General features: G+C 39.3%; 1 protein-coding gene across 1 annotated transcript; it reads right to left on the bottom strand.

Moving 5' to 3' along the window:
• Positions 1–4,004: 4,004 nt before the first annotated feature.
• LOC308083401 (uncharacterized protein) lies at positions 4,005–21,420 on the bottom strand. The gene is made up of 18 exons (XM_080425718.1): positions 20,985–21,420; positions 19,143–20,811; positions 18,575–18,844; positions 17,922–18,356; positions 16,866–17,312; positions 15,316–15,768; positions 13,798–14,244; positions 12,250–12,702; positions 10,794–11,246; positions 9,337–9,789; positions 7,679–7,942; positions 7,277–7,528; positions 6,912–7,160; positions 6,504–6,764; positions 5,807–6,118; positions 5,396–5,665; positions 5,216–5,299; positions 4,005–5,050 (listed from the first exon to the last, which is right to left on the bottom strand). The coding sequence occupies exons 1-18, from the start codon at positions 21,358–21,360 to the stop codon at positions 4,984–4,986; spliced, it is 7,215 nt and encodes a 2,404-aa protein (XP_080281844.1). The 5' UTR covers positions 21,361–21,420; the 3' UTR covers positions 4,005–4,983.
• Between the last annotated feature and the right edge of the window lie 465 nt (positions 21,421–21,885).

Here is a 21,885-nt window from a genome sequence, read left to right as displayed (position 1 = left end):
CCCCTGTTAGTGTTTTAGCAATATGTCTGTCTCTACTCTATTTTCTGTCCTGGACCTCTATGGCAACCATGGGTTAACATGTTTGTATGACAGTAAAAAAAAAAGTCACTGTCAACTCACAACACGCATATGTGAAAGACAGTCACACATGCACATACTGTATACACACTCACTTAAAGAGATTTGTGGAATCTGTCATTCGCATCATTATCAGGCGACAGACATTATTTGCATGCATTTGCATTGACTTAGTAGCTTTACACTCGACGCTGCACTCTCTTGGGGCATTTTAGGATTTGCTGTGCAAAGCCTGTGACAGCATTCTCACCCATTCTATTCTGTAATCTGGGGGGAAAAAAGAAGAAAAAAAGAAAGAAAGAAAAGGATATGAGGTCAGTGTTAAGTTAGAATGTTGTCAGTGTTTTTCTTTTTTTCACTGACCACATGCACTGGACACTGAAGCCTGTGTGCTGTCAGCACGTCTTAATCGTTTAGATTTGAACTCAGATTTGAACTCATATCCTGATCACCCAATTAAGTATGTTTAATTGGTGGAGAGAGAGAGAGAGAGAGAGAGAGAGAGAGAGTCACCAGAGATACACCAGAGAGTCATACACCAGAAACGAAAACAGAAAGCTTAATCCAAGATTAAAATATGATTTTCATTCTATTGAAACGATAACATTTAACATGCCTGTTACTGTACATAATGTTTTAATTACAGATATCAGCTTCAAATTACTTTATTTTCCCTTTGGAACTTCATTTGTGCATTGGGTAACAACAGACAACAGCCAGTTTGGAAACTGTACTGGCCGAGAAAGGAAAAACCTACAGCGAGTGGTGCGGTCGGCAGAGCACATAATGGGAGGCGAGCTTCCCACTCTCCAGGAACTGTACAAGAAAAGGCGTGTAGTCAAAGCCCAGCGCATCGTCAAGGACAGGCACCACCCCAGCCACAAACTGTTCATAACCCTTCAACGACCACGACCGGACAAGCAGGCCTATCGCAGTATCAAGAGCAACACCACCAGGTTCAAGAACAGCTTCCACCCGGCTACCATTAGACTGACTTGGACTTGTTTGCTCTTCCTCGTGGACCTACCTGTAGATTTGTTAGTTACCTTATGTGGACTTCACACACTGACACTCTGCACCTTAATCGTGCCTTAACTAACGTCCATAGCATATCATGTACAATATATATCTGCTGCTATGCTCACACACCTTATGTCTTACCTATGTGTACATATATAGATAGATACTTTTTTTTTTATCTCTCTCTCTTCCCCTTGCCCCCCTTCTTTTTCTTCCCTTTCTCTTTTATGGAAATAGTAAAAAGATGGAGCTTGCACAAAAACAAAAATAAAATTCACCCACTGTTTTACACCTGTAAATCTGTGACGTAACAGTAAAATTGATCCTTATCAAATTATTCTTAAAAAGCCGCTCTCATGAGGACAGTAGATTCTCAGACATAATACAAACACGACATGAATGGTTCCATCCCACTGGCTTCTGGGCATCAGGCCAGTAGTGCTGAGTGTGCCATTCGTCGCCATGGAATCACAGTAAACAGAGGGTATCAAGGCTGTAGGAGCTTGTCATTGTAGCCTATCATCGCTGTCGGCAACCAGCTATCTCCATTTTTCGACTTTTTAATTTTTTTAATGAATCAGTGCTATTGAACACACTTTACATCTGTGTGTGGGTTTCACACATGTGGGTTTCACACCAATGGAAAGTATTAAAAAGCGCTTCTGAACCTTCTAACTCCATTGGATCCTCAAACTGTCGGTCAAACCACCTAACTCCAACTTATGAGATAGGAGGTTTTTGACCATTAATTTTTCTGTCTGACTTTGTCATTCTAATCAATGATGGAAATAACAACCAACTCCACTTGAGCTGCATTTGGGTAAAGTGATGATAATATAAGGACACATTCAAGTATCTGACAATGTATAAAGTCAACATAACAACTTTGATGAGACAGTATTGAGTTGTTCTAAAAACAAACATGTTTGTTTTTTCATTTCCTGAAAAGTTAATATTTTGGATATAGCTGGTTTCCGCCCGACAGCAGAGATATAATTCTAAGAGCAGCACGCACATACTGCAAAGAGGATGTCTCTGGGTAAGGTTTGGGATAATTGCATCTCTGACATGCATAATACCTGTTGTAGTATTCTCTAAGAAGTTTGCTTAATTGTTCAGCACTGTCGCTGAGAAGCTGAATAGACAGGTTAAAACAGCAGATGTGCCACGCCCCAAAACTGGACAGTGATACAGTAGTTCACATGAAGGTGAGAAGCGGAGATCATTTACCGTTTCCATAACACGTCAACCTGTTGTATTACATTGTATAGTGGACGGGAGTCGTTCACCAACTGAATGTAGTTCTGCTGAATTCCGAAAAGCTGTAGTTAATGAATACAAAGAAAAACCTGACTATTACATTGATACAAATGTGTATGACCCTCCCCTGGACTCAAATTAAAAACTGTTAACCTCCATTCACACTAAAATTAAACAAAAGGGGGTAACAATATTCTTGCTGCCGCAAATTCATACTCATAATTAACACTTCATTCATTATGAACTCATACATTAATTAATGATGAATTTATCATGAACTCATCATTAATTCCTGGTCCTCACTATTAACTAATGGTGATGTCACTATCACTTAAAGTTGCACTATGTAACTTTCCTTTTCTACCTGGTTTCCTGCGCAAGAGCTGACATGTTTTACCATTGAGCTAATAGAGTCTCCCTGCTTACTCAGGGGATAAATTGAATCTTGACCATCAGGTCACAATTCGTGTCAGATCCTGTGTCTAGGTGAGACATGACCTTTGACACAATCTAAATGTCTCAATAGAAGAGCAGGGAGACAAAATACAACCACCCCAATTGTATAAGTTATATTGTATTAACATACTCTACCATACAGAGTGGACTAAATGACATTTTAGACACAGACCACAGGCGAAGAATCACACAGGGGAGGGTCCAGAAGCTGAAAGGTGACTGTGGGACAAGAAGAGGCGTCGTCCTCTGACAACAATGATCAAAGGGAGAAGTCTCGGCCGAAAACAGACGGGCCATTTGGATTTCTGTAAAAGTTTTCGTTGATGAGCGGAGCTAAAAAAGGGGGATGTACAGTTGTTGTTTTTTTTTGGTTGCTTTTTTCCTTTCTTTTCATTCCCTTTTTACTGATGTATATTTTGTGTCAATGTTGTTGCCTGTTTTTTTTTTTTTTTTTTTTCTGTCTTCTCTGTTTTGATGTTGTAGCCTACTTTGTGTTGTCTCTGTAGTCGACATCTCTGTGGTGTCCACATGAAAAAAAAAGAAGACAGTTGTGTTCCAAAACAGTTGGTCATGAATGACGTCCGCGAGACTACTGGAACGTGAACATGAACTCAGTATGTGCTTAACTGGCTGCAGTCCACACACATGTCAATGAGTCAACAGATTTGAAGCTAAAGGAGACTCGGAACAGGCTGTGAGAACTTCTGTAGACATGGACTCTGGTTACGAAGACGAGACTGGAGAAATATCTATATGGATCAGTAGGCCTATGAGTTAATCACTTAAGACTGATTTATACCTTGTCGCACAATAGCAATGTGGCAAAAATACATGCCCAAAATAGGGAACGCTATGTTGAAAGTGATTATCAAAACCAATTAATTGGAAAGTAAAATAATGTATCTGATTGTATTGGTTGATGGATGTAAACTAACACTCAAATGGATCATGACTTTTTTTCCTATTCAATGTCTGAGGGTTTTAGAAAGAAAGAGATGTTTCCACACTGCTCAGATTACATGGACTTAGACTATTTAACCTGCAGTCAAGATGTCAATCATATATATGTTTATTAGTAAAAAGAACAGCTACAGTATGTTCACATAAAACGAAAGTAACTGCTGATAAATAAATAAAGCTGTATAGACATGTTATTGCTTGTTTTATTATACTGAGTAGGCCTATGTCCAATCCAGTAAAAAAAAAAAAAAAAAAAAGTATTTGTTAACAAGCATTAAATGAAATTGCAGTACTTTTCAGCATAACTGCATAATGGTGTTCATGGTTTTGTCAAACAGCAAACAGTGAAATGATAGCCTATGTAGCTGGGTAATTGATGCCATCCTGTGTTCAGCAACAGTACTGCAAGAACATTGACAGCTTGAGTTTAGTGTGCCAGTTGGTTGTCCTGTGATTGGCTAGTTGCTTGTCAAGTAACTGACAATGATTGACTGACAGCGCATAGACATTCAATTGACACAATCAACCACAATACAACATTACCCATGAAGGCATTGTTAGTACTAAATCATCAGATTATGCGGAAGAAGGTGGAAGAAGTACTCAGATTTTTTACTTTTGAAAATAGTCGATCTATACAAGCTCAGAATGTGTCGCATCGCTACGCAAATACCTAAAATATATATTATAATTATAGGGCTTCTGTTTTGTAATATTAATCAAAATCTATAAGTTACTAGTAACTAAAGTTTTCAAATAATTGAGATGGAGTAAAAGTCCAATATTTGCTTCTGAGATGTAGAGTAGAAAATATTTTTTTTTATTGTATTGTGACACCCTGTGAGCTTATAGATCAGCTATTTTCATTATGTCGCTGTGATCTTGTAGATCAACTATTTTCATTATTTGTCTGATGACTAAGTATATCTAACGAGCAAAATGTAAATACAGAGAAGGTATTTCACACAAAACTACTGCATGTGATTGAATTAATTTTCATTTTCAAATTGGATAATTTAGCTGATTCCACGGCTGACCATTTATGACAGGTAAACGGCTTGTGCAGTACATTTATAAATATTTTGTATAAAATTAAAATAAAGGTTAGACCATTCTGGACCAGGTTTGAATGAAGTATTCAAATGAGATGTACAGTACATAACAAAACACAGTGCCTATACAACTGACATAAGCCTGCTGTTGATTGGTTCACCACATATCAAAGCGTTTGTCTTTCAGGAACGGGGTTCTGTCCATGAAGCAGTTGTTGAAGAGTCTGGAAAGACATCAATGGATGGAACATTTCACTTCAACTAATTGAATGATTTAAATGTATGATGTGTGCAGTAAACCATGTTGATGAGTGATTTCTCTACTCACCCGAGAACAATAATTGCTTCTCTTAATAATGCACACATTGAAACAAATTCATTCTACTCACCGTACAGTTTGGATGGCGGTATTGAAGGAGAGCAGTTGGAGTAATCTGTCTGTTAGAGAATCAGTGAGCTTATTGTGACTCAGACTACACCAACACAAGGAAGAGAAAGGACACAGGAATAGATTAGTACCTCATGGTCGCACATGCACGTACACATGCACACCACTCAAGAATACTCACTCCAGGACTTGTGCTTTGTGCAGGTGGGGGAGCAGCATCTCTAGTAGCTGGTCAGTGAGTTGACAGTGACTGAGGTCCAGTTCTGTCAGTCCCTCAGAGTGTTCCAGAACCAGGGCCAAACATCTGCAGGCCTTCTGATCCAGTCTGGTCTCACTTAGGTCCAGCTCTCCACCCAGGGCTCCAGTCAGAGAACCTGCTCGCATCACTGTGTTCCTTTCACTTCCCACAGAGACCAGAGATAGGAGCTGGAGAAGAAGGGATTTGCTGGCTCTGGAGAAGAAATCGAGATGAATTTGGTTGAAAACCAGCTCCTTTCTTTAGATCGAAACTATGTTGTGGACATTCTCTCAAGTAAACATAGTAAGACCAGTGATGAAAAAACAATAAAGGCAGCAGTGTTGCCTTTCTCACCTAAGATGGACTCTGTTGAGGATAGGGAACAGCAGGTCCAGTCCACTGTCCTCTACCTCACAGTCTGATAGGATGAGCTGTGTGTCCTGGTTTCTGCTGCTGTGTCTCAGGACGGTAGAAATGGCCATGCAGTGTGTGACAGTCAGAGACAGAGACACCACCTGCTGTTGCTCTGACAGGTCCACAGAGGAGGAGCAGGACAGATCCAGTCTGTACTGTAGAGCTCTGAGCAGAGATGCTGCTGCTGCCCCCTGTTGTGTCTGACAGGTAGTGCAGCAGTGGAGGAACGTCAGCAGCAGACTCCTGTCAACACTGGAATGAGCATGTGTAACATAACACATTGAATCATCACTTCACTGATAAACTGTTAATGATACTGTATATCGTCTCTGTCGGGTGGAAACCTCATAGGCTATGTCCAAAACTGTTACTTTTCAGTATTAGTAGCAGCTTGCAGATATGCTACTTTTGATTATTTTGTGTGACGCTGCAGTATGATCAACTAGGGCGTTAATTTACGGAAAAACGCAAAAGGTTGATAAATATGATAAACAAAAACAAAATGGAGAAAAGGAGGTTTCGGCCCGACAGCAACGATATGCCAGTACATACAAAGCATCTAGACACCTTGACCCTTCTGGAACAATGTATTCATACGCCTTCTACGATCTAAATGTGTGTTACATTGACAACTTACCTGACATGAGAGACTTTGTCCAGAGAGAACAGGATACTCTCAATTGCTTCTGGTGGGATGGAGGTCCACAACAGGCTGAGTTCTGTCACTTTGTCACAGTGTGTGAGGGTAAAGAACAGAGCATCACAGTCCACTGTGTCCAGCTCTCTGTTATTCAGGTTGATTGCATAGTCTAATGACCTCAGTAAGCTGGGCATACAGTCACTGGACTGACATGTATATGTCTCTCTGATGGCACACAATACAAAGCTGGGACTGGGTCTGAAAACATGGATTATTGTTAGTACAATTACAATTACAGTGACACTGTAACTGTGTAAAATGTGCTAGTCCTTACTTTTAATGTAAAAACAAATCTTTAAAATGCATTTGAAACAAACACAAATATTTCAGAGATGTCAAACTAACCTTTTGAATACAACTCTTTCCAGAAATGGTGAAAGACATGTGATGCTTCTCTCTGCGATCCTGCTCTTCCTCAAGTCCACAGTGAACATCTGGGCTGATGACTGCTGTAGCAGATAGAGAAGAACCTCCCAGTTTAGAGAGCAGGAGGTCAGCTCCCCACCAACCTTCTCCAGGAAAGACTTTGTCAAATCCTTATCCTGAGCTGTAAATACAACTCCAGCTAGCTCCTGCAGAACCTCTGGACACAGTCTAGTGAAATTATGGATAATAGTAGGTAGAAGTTTAGATTGAAGGCTGGTTAAGATTTCTATTTCTATCACTAATGCGTTTTAACAAACTGAATAATAATAAAAAAAAATACGTACTTGATTGTCAGTTGATCATGGTGACTCAACATTGGAAGGAGGAGGTTTGAATGGATGTTGGATTTGGCCAAGTCCAAACATCTGACTGTCCAGTGTCTCAGCAGGGATGCCACATTACTAACAACTCTGGACAATAGTCTCTCTGATTGTGGAGTGGTCTTCAGAATGGAAAGCTCTTCAATAGCCACTGGACAGGGCAAACGTCCTGTTCTTACCAATCGAAAAAGTAGCAATACCATGCGCTCAGACAGTCTGGAAATCAAGGAAATAGAAACAACAGCTTTTAGTTATGAACACTCCTAGTCCCAATTACACAGCATCATATGATTCAGTGCCGAGATAACATGTTGGTGTTATGAATAGTAGCCAAGATCTTTATAGACTCAAATAAACGTAGCCTACCCTAGCCTTTGGATTTGTGTAGCATGTCTAAAAAGAAGTGACACTCCTTCGAGAGAGATCTTGGAGGGTCTCAGGACCAGATCCACACTAGAGCCACAGAGTTCCAGAACTTTCCCCACAGTCTTGCAGATGTTTGTCAATAACTCTCCTCTCAGCAGCAGGGTGAAATCAAGGAGATGGAGTAGAGAGACCAGCTGGTCCACCTCCTCTCTGGATGTAACAGTGATGGATTCACAAGTGTGCTGGAAGAATCCTGGACCACATCTGAAAATGATTGCAGTTTTATAACAGAGACAATGTTTGTAAACAAACGTGTAGATCTGTTTTCCGGTTAGAATGTCTATGGATATCTAAACATTATAAAACTAGAAAAAGTGCTCCTCGGAGCACAGGTCTCCGCCAGGTCAGGTACGTTATTCTGGCCTCCTGGTGGCGCTATAATAGGCCAATGTGAAAAGGGTGCCAACCGTATCATTTATTCTTGCATTGACACTGCATTCATGATTTGAGGCATTTTGTTCCAAAAATGTGTTTTGATAAATTAGACCTGCTGGTGGCGCTATAACAGGCCAATGTGAGAAGGGTGGCATTTCTTCCTCGGCTTAGTGGGAATGTGCGTGTGAAATTTCACGGAAATCGCAAGCTGTGTGTATACTTTGAGGCATTTTGTTCAAAACGGACCAATCCTGCAAACTTTGGAAGCCAACCTTAGGCAATGAGGATAGAATATGGGAAATTGGACAGATCCGTGTTGATCACATGACTATAGTGATACTGTGTACTGATTTGCATGACGTTTGGATAAAATTTGTAGGAGTAATATAAAAAAAAATGGTTTTGCACAAATCGGCCTCCTGGTGGCGCTATAACAGGCCCATGTGAAAGATTTGGGGCAGAAGTTCGGAATTGGCATCCAGGGAGTGTGTGTGCACAGTTTCGGAGCGACCGGGCCAACGGTGCCGGAGATTAGCTGGTGACAGACGGACACACACACACACACACACACACGGACGGACGGACAGGGGGTAAAACATACTCTCTCGCCATGCCTTCGGCCTGGCGGAGACAATAAGGTGTCCATAACATTAGCTACTGTACAGTATGTCTAGTTTGTCAACAAGTGGATATTTAGAACAAGATAATATACACATCTCCAATAACAATATCAGAAATGTCCTGTTCTTCCATAAATAAGGTTAATGAATAATACTGCTCCAATGCGACACTTGCCAGCGTTATATCTGGAAATACATGTTTGTTTGTTTGTGGTGATGTCATGATGATTTGTTCTATAGTACATAGCTTTAATCTATGCTTTAAACCCTGACTTTAAATCATGTTAATACTAGGTAATATGCTAGGAATGCTCAAGTAAATGCTAGGTGCCATGCTAAATGTGAAGTGTTGTTCATCAATGACTGCATGTTACATCAAACTTTAAAGTGAAGGTTATAATGTATTCAATGTCTAAACTATGATGAAGCATAACCAAGGTAAGAAGACAGAGTGTGTCAATTAGATGCTAAGATAAAATCACACATTACACATACTCAATCTCTAATAAAAATCGTATTAGTCTAATTTGAACTTGAAAGGAAAAAAGCTACTGAGTTGTCTTTTATATGTAGACACATTCAATTAAAATGAATCATATTAACCTGAGCTGTGAGATGTAGGGTAGACACTGAAGGAAGAGCCTCAATTCATTCTCTTCATCTGACCTGCCTCTCAGCTCTACTGGTTTCTTCTCTGGTTGGAGTTTCAGCACCTCTAGGAGGAGGGAGACCTCTTTCCGTGAGAGATCTATGGACCAGACTGTAGGAAGTGACTGGTAAACTAGCTGTAATGCTGGAAGAACACTTCTGCCTGTTTTAGTCTCATAGTTCTTCACATAGGAGTATAGGTGCAGTAGTATGTCACATTGATACTTCCTGTCTTTCCAAGCATCATGCCAGTCAATGAAAGGGAATGTTTTGTAGTTACACACAGAATAGAATAATTCCAGAATCTGCTCTCCAGTTTCTTCTTCCCGTTCTGCTGCTTCACAGATGAGCTTCCCCAGGAACTTGCCTTGTTTGGACCTATCTGACCGTTTATCAGTGAAGCGGAAACTGTTCAAATGAAAACAAACAGGAAATATTTTATCACCGCATCAAAGACAGAAACAAAAATGATGGACACTGACTGTATCCATCACATTTTAGGTGAAAGAGTCATGAAGGAATCATGAAACATATTGTCGCTGTCGGGCAGACACCTTGCATGTCCTAAACGGTTACTTTTCAAGAAATGGAAAAAATTACCTGTATTCCAATGGATCCAATGTAGTTATTTAGTCATTGTCTCTTTTTAATACTGCCTTAATTCAATATTTATAAAACCTACAGCAACGCTTAACCACTTTAATTTTCACTTTCACAACTTTTAGAAAAGAATGAAAATAGCTGATCTACAAGCTCACAACACGCTACAATTTGACACGTGAGCTTGTAAATTGACTATTTTTACTCACTTGCCAAATACACTGATCTACAAGTTGTCACGCCATTGTGACGCAAAGTGTTGTAACTTAAATTCCGTTCTTTTTGATGAGCGACACGGTTGAACTCGTACTATGGAGATATCAGTGCGGTGAAGTTGGTTTCACGTTGGATTTTCCGGTTGCCTTTTATGGTGTTAAATGGGGTGTGTAACGATTCAAATCTGTACACCTGCGATCCGCATTCGAATGAGGTGGCTTTACACAGCCTTTCATGATTCGCAAATATGACTTAACTTAAAACTACACTACAACATAGTGGAAATTTAAGAAGAGCCTTGAGCCGTGATTTATGCAGTACATTTTCAGAATGCATTCTTGTTTTTGTGTAGCATATATTTTCTATTGCACTCTACTTTGCTTCTATCCTGGATATGTTGGGCAGCTCTTTGTATTAAGAAAGAAAACTCTGTATTATAATTCTGTATATCATTGAGTAAAAATATATTTGCCTCGTGCAACTTCAGTGCATTAAAAGTGACAAATAATCAGTACATAATTCAAGTACATTATCTTTATAAAAGGTAGGCAGCTATTATCAGCAGACAAATAGTGAATGAAAGGAAACATGCTAACCTGAGCTGTGAGATGTAGGGTAGACACTGAAGGAACATCCTCACTTCACTCTCTTCATCTGTGTCGTCACACAGCTCTACTGGTTTCTTCTCTGGTTGGAGTTTCAGCACCTCTAGGAGGAGGGAGACCTTTGTCTGTGAGAGATATATGGACCAGACTGCAGGAAGTGACTGGTAAACTGGTTGTAATGCTGGAAGAACACTTCTGCCTGTTTGAGCCTCATAGTTCTTCACATAGGAGTATAGGAGCAGTAGTATGTCACATTGATACAACCTGTCTACCCAAGAACCAAGGCGGTCAATGTAAGGGAATGTTTTGTAGTTACACACAGAACAGAACAATTCCAGAATCCTCTCTCCAGTTTCTTCTTCCCGTTGTGCTGCTTCACAGATGAGCTTCCCGAGGAACTTGCCTTGTTCTGACCTTTCTGACCGTTCCTGAGTGAAGCGGAATCTGTTCAAATGAAAACAAACAGGAAATATTTTATCACCGCATCATAGACAGAACCAAACAATGATGGACACTGTATCCATCACATTTTAGGTGAAAGAGTCATGAAAGAATCATGAAACATATTGTCGCTGTCGGGCAGAAACCTTGCATGTCCTAAACGGTTACTTTTTCAAGAAACGGAAAAAATTACCTGTATTCCAATTGATCCAATGTAGTTATTTAGTCATTGTCTCTTTTTAATACTGCCTTAATTCAATATTTATAAAACCTACAGCAACGCTTAACCACTTTAATTTTCACTTTCACAACTTTTAGAAAAGAATGAAAATAGCAGATCTACAAGCTCACAACACGCTACAATTTGACACGTGAGCTTGTAAATTGACTATTTTTACTCACTTGCCAAATACACTGATCTACAAGTTGTCACGCCATTGTGACGCAAAGTGTTGTAACTTAAATTCCGTTCTTTTTGATGAGCGACATGGTTGAACTCGTACTATGGAGATATCAGTGCGGTGAAGTTGGTTTCACGTTGGATGTTTCCGGTTGCCTTTTATGGTGTTAAATGGGGTGTGTAACGATTCAAATCTGTACACCTGCGATCCGCATTCGAATGAGGTGGCTTTACACAGCCTTTCATGATTCGCAAATCTGACTTAACTTAAAACTACACTACAACATAGTGGAAATTTAAGAAGAGCCTTGAGCCGTGATTTATGCAGTACATTTTCAGAATGCATTCTTGTTTTTGTGTAGCATATATTTTCTATTGCACTCTACTTTGCTTCTATCCTGGATATGTTGGGCAGCTCTTTGTATTAAGAAAGAAAACTCTGTATTATAATTCTGTATATCATTGAGTAAAAATATATTTGCCTCGTGCAACTTCAGTGCATTAAAAGTGACAAATAATCAGTTCATAATTCAAGTACATTAACTTTATAAAAGGTAGGCAGCTATTATCAGCAGACAAATAGTGAATGAAAGGAAACATGCTAACCTGAGCTGTGAGATGTAGGGTAGACACTGAAGGAACATCCTCACTTCACTCTCTTCATCTGTGTCGTCACACAGCTCTACTGGTTTCTTCTCTGGTTGGAGTTTCAGCACCTCTAGGAGGAGGGAGAACTTTCCCAGTGGGGGCCATATGGACCAGACTGCAGGAACTGACTGGTAAACAGGTTGCAATGCTGGAAGAACACTTCTGCCTGTTTTAGTCTCATAGCTCTTCACATAGGAGTATAGGTGCAGTAGTATGTCACATTGATACAACCTGTATGCCCAATTATCATCCCAGTCAATGTAAGGGAATGTTTTGTAGTTACACACAGAATAGATTAATTCCAGCATCTGCTCTCCAGTTTCTTCTTCCTGTGCTGCTGCTTCACAGATGAGTTTTCCCAGGAACATGCCTTGTTTTAACCTATCTGACCGTTTATCAGTGAAGCGGAAACTGTTCAAATGAAAACAAACAGGAAATATTTTATCACCGCATCAAAGACAGAAACAAAAATGATGGACACTGTATCCATCACATTTTAGGTGAAAGAGTCATGAAGGAATCATGAAACATATTGTCGCTGTCGGGCAGACACCTTGCATGTCCTAAACGGTTACTTGTCAAGAAATGGAAAAAATTACCTGTATTCCAATGGATCCAATGTAGTTATTTAGTCATTGTCTCTTTTTAATACTTCCTTAATTCAATATTTATAAAACCTACAGCAACGCTTAACCACTTTAATTTTCACTTTCACAACTTTTAGAAAACAATGAAAATAGCAGATCTACAAGCTCACAATGCGCTACAATGTGACACGAGAGCTTGTAGATTGGCTATTTTTACTCGCTTGGCAAATACACTGATCTACAAGTTGTCAAGGCATTGCGACACAAAGGTTTGTAAACTTGCAATTCCATTCTTTTTGATGAGCGACACAGTTGAACTCATACTATGGAGATCTCAGTGCGGTGAAGTTGGTTTCACGTTGGATGTTTCCGGTTGCCTTTCATGGTGTTAAATGGGATGTGGAACGATGCAAATCTGTACACCTGCGATCCACATGCGAATGAGGTGCACATTAACTCACATTTGATTTATGAACAGGTGGGGTTCATTATCTGTACACCTGCGATCCGCACAGCTGGCTTTACACAGCCTTTCATGAATCGCAAATCTGTCTTTACTTAAAACTACACTACAACATAGTGGAAATTTACGAAGAGCCTTGAGCCGTGATTTAGTACATTTTCAGATTGCATTCTTGCTTTTGTTTTTGTTGTATCTAGCATACTGTATATTTTCTCTTGCACTCTTCTTTACTTTGCTTCTATCCTGGATGTGTCGGGCAACTCTTTGTATTAAGAAAGACAACTCTGTATCTTTGTATTATAATTCTGTATATAATAGAATACAAATATATTTTCCTCTTGTAACTTCAGTGTATCAAAAGTGAAAAATAATTAGTTCAAAATTCAAGTACATTATCTTTATAAAAGGTAGGCAGCTATCAGTAGACAAATAGTGAATGAAAGGAAACATGCTAACCTGAGCTGTGAGATGTAGGGTAGACACTGAAGGAACATCCTCACTTCACTCTCTTCAACTGTGACGCCACACAGCTCTACTGGTTTCTTCTCTGGTTGGAGTTTCAGCACCTCTAGGAGGAGGGAGGCCTTTTCCAGTGGGGGCCATATGGACCAGACTGCAGGAACAGACTGGTAAACTGGTTGCAATGCTGGAAGAACACTTCTGCCTGTTTTAGTCTCATAGTTCTTCACATAGGAGTATAGGTGTAGTAGTATGTCACATTGATAGAACCTGTCTACCCAAATATCACGCCAGTCAATGTAGGGGAATGTTTTGTAGTTACACACAGAATAGAATAATTCCAGAATCTTCTCTCCTGTTCCTTCTTCCTGTTCTGCTGCTTCACAGATGAGCTTCCCCAGGAACTTGCCTTGTTCTGCACTTTCTGGCCATTCATGAGTGAAACTGTTCAAATGAAAACAAACAGGATATATTGTATCACCACATCATCGACAGAAACAAACAATGATGGACACTGTATCCATCACGTTTTAGGTGAAAGAGTCATGAAGGAATCATGAAACATATTGTCGCTGTCGGCCAGACACCTTGCATGTCCTAAACGGTTACTTTTCAAGAAATGGAAAAAATAACCTGTATTCCAATGGATCCAATGTAGTTATTTAGTCACTGTCTCTTTTTAATACTTTTCCTTAGTTCAATATTTATAAAACGTACAGCCACGCTTAACCACTTTAATTTTCCCTTTCACAACTTTTAGAAAATAATGAAAACAGCAGATCTACAAGCTCACAACACGCTACAATTTGACACGTGAGCTTGTAGATTGGCTATTTTTACACACTTGCCAAATACACTGATCTACAAGTTGTCACGGCATTGCGACGCAAAGGGTTGTAACCTTGTAATTCCGTTCTTTTTGATGAGCGACACGGGTGAACTCGTACTATGGTGATCTCAGTGTGGTGAAGTTGGTTTCACGTTGGATGTTGCCGGTTGCCTTTTATGGTGTTAAATGGGGTGTGGAACGATTCAAATCTGTACACCTGCGATCCGCATTCGAATGAGGTGCACGTTAACGCACATTTGATTTATGAACAGGTGGGGTTCATCATCTGTACACCTGTGATCAGCACAGCTGGCTTTACACAGCCTTTCATGAATCGCAAATCTGACTTAACTTAAAACTACGCTACAACATAGTGGAAATTTGAGCCGTGATTTATGCAGTACATTTTCAGATTGCATTCTTGTTTTTGATGTATCATGTAGCATATATTTTCTCTTGCACTCTACTTTGCTTCTATTCTGGATATGTCGGGCAGCTCTTTGTATTAAGAAAGACAACTCTGTATTATAATTCTGTATATCATTGAGTAAAAATATATTTACCTTGTGTAACTTCAGTGCATTAAAAGTGACAAATATTCAGTCATAATTCAAGTGCATTATCTTTATAAAAGGTAGGCAGCTATTATCAGTAGACAAATAGTGAATGAAAGGAAACATGCTAACCTGAGCTGTGAGATGTAGGGTAGACACTGAAGGAACATCTTCACTTCACTCTCTTCATCTGTGCAGTAACACAGCTCTACTGGTTTCTTCTCTGGTTGGAGTTTCAGCACCTCTAGGAGGAGGGAGACCTTTGTCTCTGAGAGATACATGGACCAGACTGCAGGAAGTGACTGGTAAACAGGTTGTAATGCTGGAAGAACACTTCTGCCTGTTTGAGTCTCATAGTTCTTCACATAGGAGTATAGGTGCAGTAGTATGTCACATTGATACAACCTGTGTACCCAAATATCAAGCCAGTCAATGTAAGGGAATGTTTTGTAGTTACACACTGAACAGAACAATTCCAGAATCTGCTCTCCAGTTTCTTCTTCCTGTGCTGCTGCTTCACAGATGAGTTTTCCCAGGAACATGCCTTGTTTTGACCTTTCTGACCGTTCCTGAGTGAAGCGGAAACTGTTCAAATGAAAACGAACAGGTTATATTGTATCACCACATCATCGACAGAAACAAACAATGATGAACACTGTATCCATCACATTTTAGGTGAATGAAGGAATCATGAAACATATTGTCCCTGTCGGCCAGACACCTTGCATGTCCTAAACGGTTACTTTTCAAGAAATGGAAAAAAGAACCTGTATTCCAATGGATCCAATGTAGTTATTTAGTCATTGTCTCTTTTTAATACTTTTCCTTAGTTCAATATTTATAAAACCTACAGCCACGCTTAACCACTTTAATTTTCACTTTCACAACATTTAGAAAATAATGAAAATAGCAGATCTACAAGCTCACAACACGCTACAATTTGACACGTGAGCTTGTAGATTGGCTATTTTTACTCACTTGCCAAATACACTGATCTACAAGTTGTCACGGCATTGCGACGCAAAGGGTTGTAACCTTGTAATTCCGTTCTTTTTGATGAGCGACACGGGTGAACTCGTACTATGGAGATCTCAGTGTGGTGAAGTTGGTTTCACGTTGGATTTTTCCGGTTGCCTTTTATGGTGTTAAATGGGGTGTGGAACGATGCAAATCTGTACACCTGCGATCCGCATGCGAATGAGGTGCACGTTAACTCACATTTGATTTATGAACAGGTGGGGTTCATCATCTGTACACCTGTGATCAGCACAGCTGGCTTTACACAGCCTTTCATGAATCGCAAATCTGTCTTTACTTAAAACTACACTACAACATAGTGGAAATTTACGAAGAGCCTTGAGCCGTGATTTAGTACATTTTCAGATTACATTCTTGCTTTTGTTTTTGTTGTATCATGTAGCATACTGTATATTTTCTCTTGCACTCTTCTTTGCTTTGCTTCTATCCTGGATATGTCGGGCAACTCTTTGTATTAAGAAAGACAACTCTGTATCTTTGTATTATAATTCTGTATATAATAGAATACAAATATATTTGCCTCTTGTAACTTCAGTGTATCAAAAGTGAAAAATAATTAGTTCAACATTCAAGTACATTATCTTTATAAAAGGTAGGCAGCTATTATCAGTAGACAAATAGTGAATGAAAGGAAACATGCTAACCTGAGCTGTGAGATGTAGGGTAGACACTGAAGGAACATCCTCACTTCACTCTCTTCATCTGTGACGTCACACAGCTCTACTGGTTTCTTCTCTGGTTGGAGTTTCAGCACCTCTAGGAGGAGGGAGAACTTTTCCAGTGGGGGCCATATGGACCAGACTGCAGGAACAGACTGGTAAACTGGTTGCAATGCTGGAAGAACACTTCTGCCTGTTTTAGTCTCATAGTTCTTCACATAGGAGTATAGGTGCAGTAGTATGTCACATTGATCGAACCTGTATACCCAAATATCACGCCAGTCAATGTAGGGGAATGTTTTGTAGTTACACACAGAATAGAATAATTCCAGAATCTTCTCTCCTGTTCCTTCTTCCTGTTCTGCTGCTTCACAGATGAGCTTCCCCAGGAACTTGCCTTGTTCTGCACTTTCTGGCCATTCATGAGTGAAACTGTTCAAATGAAAACAAACAGGATATATTGTATCACCACATCATCGACAGAAACAAACAATGATGGACACTGTATCCATCACGTTTTAGGTGAAAGAGTCATAAAGGAATCATGAATGAAATGAATATTGTCACTGTTGGGCAGAAACTTTGCATGTCCTGAACCTAAACGGTTACTTTTCAAGAAATGGAAAAAATAACCTGTATTCCAATGGATCCAATGTAGTTATTTAGTCACTGTTTCTTTACTACTTTACTAATACTTTTCCTTAGTTCAATATTTATAAAACCCACAGCCCCACTTAACCACTTTAATTTTCACTTTCAAAACTTTTAGAAAATAAAGAAAATAGAAGATATACAAGCTCACAACGTGCCACAATGTGACACATTGTGAGCTGGTAGATCGGCTATTTTTTCTACTTTTGCACGACACATACAACAAAGTAGGGCATTCATTTATAAAAACGGATATGGAGATACAAGGTTTCTGCATGACAGAAACAATATACTGTATATTACTATCTAAGTCTAAATGCTTAAACATTATTAATCTGTGCTCTCTGGCTTTTATATACAGTATAGACAAATTCAATGAAGCAGATTCACCTCAGCTTTGAGATGTAGGGTAGACACTGAAGGAAACTCTTCACTTCATTCTCTTCATCTGACCAGCCTCTCAGCTCTACTGGTTTCTTCTCTGGTTGGAGTTTTAAGCATTCTAAGAGAACAGAGGCCTTTCTCTCCGAGAGGTCTATGGACCAGACTGTAGGAGCTGATGGGTAAAGAGGCTTCAGAATTGGAAGAATATGTTTATATCCTTTATTGCTGATATGTAGGTAAAGATCAAGCAGTATGTCGTATCTCATAGTGTAAACGGAGAACAATGACAGTAGTCTGTTCACTGAACTCTGAAATACTTCCCTCTTTTTAATTGCTGCCTCCAGGCACAAATCTAGTAACAGCTGCTTTTCTTCCCCATCCAATAATACAGGGAATTGTTCCTGAACCTGTGTGTCTTTACTGCTGGATGTGTATCTGAAACTTAATTGCAGTATTTAAAAAAAACATGGGTCACAAAACAAACTTGTGGAACTTATTGTATGGCTGCTGTCAAACAAGCAAATTATTAAATGATTTTCCTCTTAAAATACAACTATATCAAAGTTGCAGAAATGCAATCAGCAAAATGGATGTTGTTACATTTCAGTATGAAATCTATAAGAATAATTAAAGTATCAACTTTATACTAAATTACACACCTGAGTGTGCTGATGTGAGGCAGAGACTCCAACAGGGTCCATCTCAGATCTTGACAGGCACTGGTCTTCCTGTCCCAGAGGAGGCAGAGGTTAACCCTCTCTGGACTGTTCTTCTGCATGACCTCTACTGCTCTTTCAAACACTTGTCTTTTACCACAACCGACTGGAAGGTGCAACTCATTTCCACCAAGTTCAAGTAAGCCTCTGTAGTCCATCTCCTCCTCACTGAGGAGTAAAGCTTTCCAGAGTTGGCTTTGCACGGTGTAACACCTGGAAGTAAAGGTTTTCCTGAAGTGATACATTCCCCTTCAATTTACAGATATTTTAATTAGACATGTTATAACAGTATATTAGGTCCGCCTCTGTTTTTCATCGTAAATACTATATTGGGTTAAAAAACCTAGCATTTGAATCCCATTGGAATAAAATCATTTCATACAGATTCATAAAACAAAAATTTGTATATATCTAAAAAAAATAAAAGACTTTGTACAGTTTGAGTGCTTTGCAACAACTTAATTAGATACATCTTAGACAATATAGAGTGAAAATCTAAATAGATGCTCACCCATCCAACTGGACATTTTTCAGGCAACCAAGTACTAATTTCAGTCCTTGTGCTGATACACTGTCCTCAATTTGTAGCTTTACTTTTCTCTCTTGAGCCTGGCTGATTACATAAGACACAGCACAATAATGGTGAGGATCAAGTTCCTCTTCTCTCAAATCAAGGCAATAATCCAGTTTGTCCAGAAAGTGAAGACAGGCGTCAGTGGACTGAGATTCATACAAGCATTGGCATAAGAACAGTATGTTGCTGTCATCGGTGTCATCCTGATCTTGGTTTAGTGGAGACAAAAGAAATGTGTTTACCACATCTCTGATAACAGACTTAGATATGTCCATCGCCTGCAGATCTGGAGCCAGATATTTAAACCTGTCATGGTTTTTCGGACTACACAACCCACACAAGAAAGGTATCACATGTTTCATGTGTTTCATCTCTTCAGTGCAGCACTGTTGCAGAAGATCAGTTATCTTCTCAGGATTCTTCAAAAACCACAACCCTGTGAAAAACTCCTGCATTGCGTAGTGGAGGAATGCAGAGTGGGTATTCCTCTCTGTAGGTGCAACTTGAACACGAAATGTTTTCAGGAAGGCTGAACGAACACAGCTTTCTTCACACGACAGTGCTTTTAAGTTCACAGATTTCTCTCGAGTTGCCTGTAAAGCAGCCTTTGCCAAATCAAATATTTTTTTACTGCAGTCTCTGATATAGTTGTCTAGTTCATTTTCTGGTATCGCTTTGCCACCGTGCTCTTGAATACAACCACGAAAAATGTGGATGTATATTTCAGATACTGTGCATGGTACTTCAGAAGCCATAGCGTTCGTAAAAGAAAAGCAGGCAACCACCATCAATGCATATACTGGGACATGGCAAAGACTGAACAGCTCCAGGTTGTTCTCAACGTTGTTCAACTGTTCCTTGTTCAACATCTTAGCTAAGTACGCACTGATGGACTTTTTGCTGAAGCCTTTCACCTCCACTCTGAGAGAAGCCCAGTCGAATAGGACATTTTCAGATTCAACCTCTGGTCTGCATGTGATCACAATCTTTGCATCAGGAAGCATCCGCAAGCAACCCTTAAGAAGTGTCTTCATCATTGAGGAAGAGGGAAGATCTGTTAGTCCATCAAAAATTATAGTAACATTTTCTGAATTTCTCTTTATGTCCTTCAAGACCTCTTCTTTTCCTTCATCTGGTTCACTAAACGTGAAGAGAAGATCCTCAATTTTGGGATTTGTGAAGCAGGACATTTCTCTCATATCATAATAGAACATGTAATCTAGGTCATTGTTGTCCCTCCCTCCCCAGATTTTCAGCATTTGACATGCAGCTGTTGTCTTTCCAATTCCAGGCTTACCAACCAGGAGAATTTTGTTCTCATGTGTTTTAAGTAGGTCATCTACAGACAGTTCCTGTTTATCCAAAGGAATGTAGGTCTTCATTTTTTTAGGGCGGGGCTTCTTGCATTTTTTGCTCTTGTATTGCATTATTATTTTGTAGTTTGGTGTATTTTCATGTGTGTCTAATACCAGAGGAGTGTAAGACAGATATGAATCTGTATCCTTTGCTGGACCTAGAAACCTGTTGCTTTGTTTCCACACATCTTCTGATAGCTCAAGAGCTTTTGACCTTAACTTTTTCTGGTATCTGTGGCATGGCCTTGGACCTAAAATGAAAGTAATAGCACAAGGTTAAATCATCTGTAAACTGACCGAAATACCTACGTATTTTGAACAGATTATGGATTAAAATTGTAACACTCTCAACTCTGTATTCACAATGCAAAAAGTAATCATCAATCAATACTGTATTTGCCATTTTCTCATTTACATACAGTACCTTTAGAATAGTTTATATCTATTTCCACATCATCTTTGAAAGAAAAGCAGCTGATCCAATGGTGTAGGTCAAAATTGGCCTTCTGAGTGGAGGTGTGGCCTACTTTATCCGATAGGAAGGTCCTCTTCCTAGTTATGTAAATGACCACTAGTAATTCATAGGAGGCTGCCTCCCCTTTGTTTGTGACCAAGTCCAGTATTGTTCTTGTTTTATCAAAGTCAGTCTTCTCTGAGTTTATTTCGCTGACCTGCTCGTTAGTGAACACTCTTCGCTGATACAGATTCTCCACAATAACTGAAAGATTCTGTAGTCCCCCCACCAGGTGGGTTCTGGCGTTCCTGATGTATTCCACAGCTGACTGACTTGTACACGCCATGTTACTCTATTCTCATAGTCAAACATGTAACCTATGCTAACCTGAGAGTCCATAGGCTAGAAAATGTCAATTTGTGTTAATAGTGTTAATTTAAAAGATTGTATCCATTCATATGTTGTCATCAGTTGTGCAACAGTTCTGAAATATGAAAATATAGAATATTTAAACAACTTACTTAATATTAATATTAAGTTTAATAAAACAGTTTCATACAAAAATCTGTGTTGTAATTAATGTAATTATTACTGTGGTCTGATTACCATATTAACAAACTCGAAAATATGTCATATGGAACAAACAGTCACGACTGAAACTCTACGTTTACTGAATAAGATGGTTTTGCTCACAAATAAACTAATAGGCTATGCAAGTTAACAGTAATGCTATGGAGATCAAAGTTGTTGAGATTAATGGAGATACATTTTTAAACATATGAATACTTAATATTTTTGCATACCCTACCAATTTAGTCTGTATCAGCTTGTCAGCCTTCTGCGTGATGAAAATGCAGCGAATGCTTTCAGT

Source organism: Gymnoscopelus braueri (assembly GCF_963280865.1).
Source record: "Gymnoscopelus braueri genome assembly, chromosome: 4".
NCBI classification, from domain to species: Eukaryota; Metazoa; Chordata; class Actinopteri; order Myctophiformes; family Myctophidae; genus Gymnoscopelus; species Gymnoscopelus braueri.
This window is presented reverse-complemented; position numbering and strand designations above follow the sequence as displayed.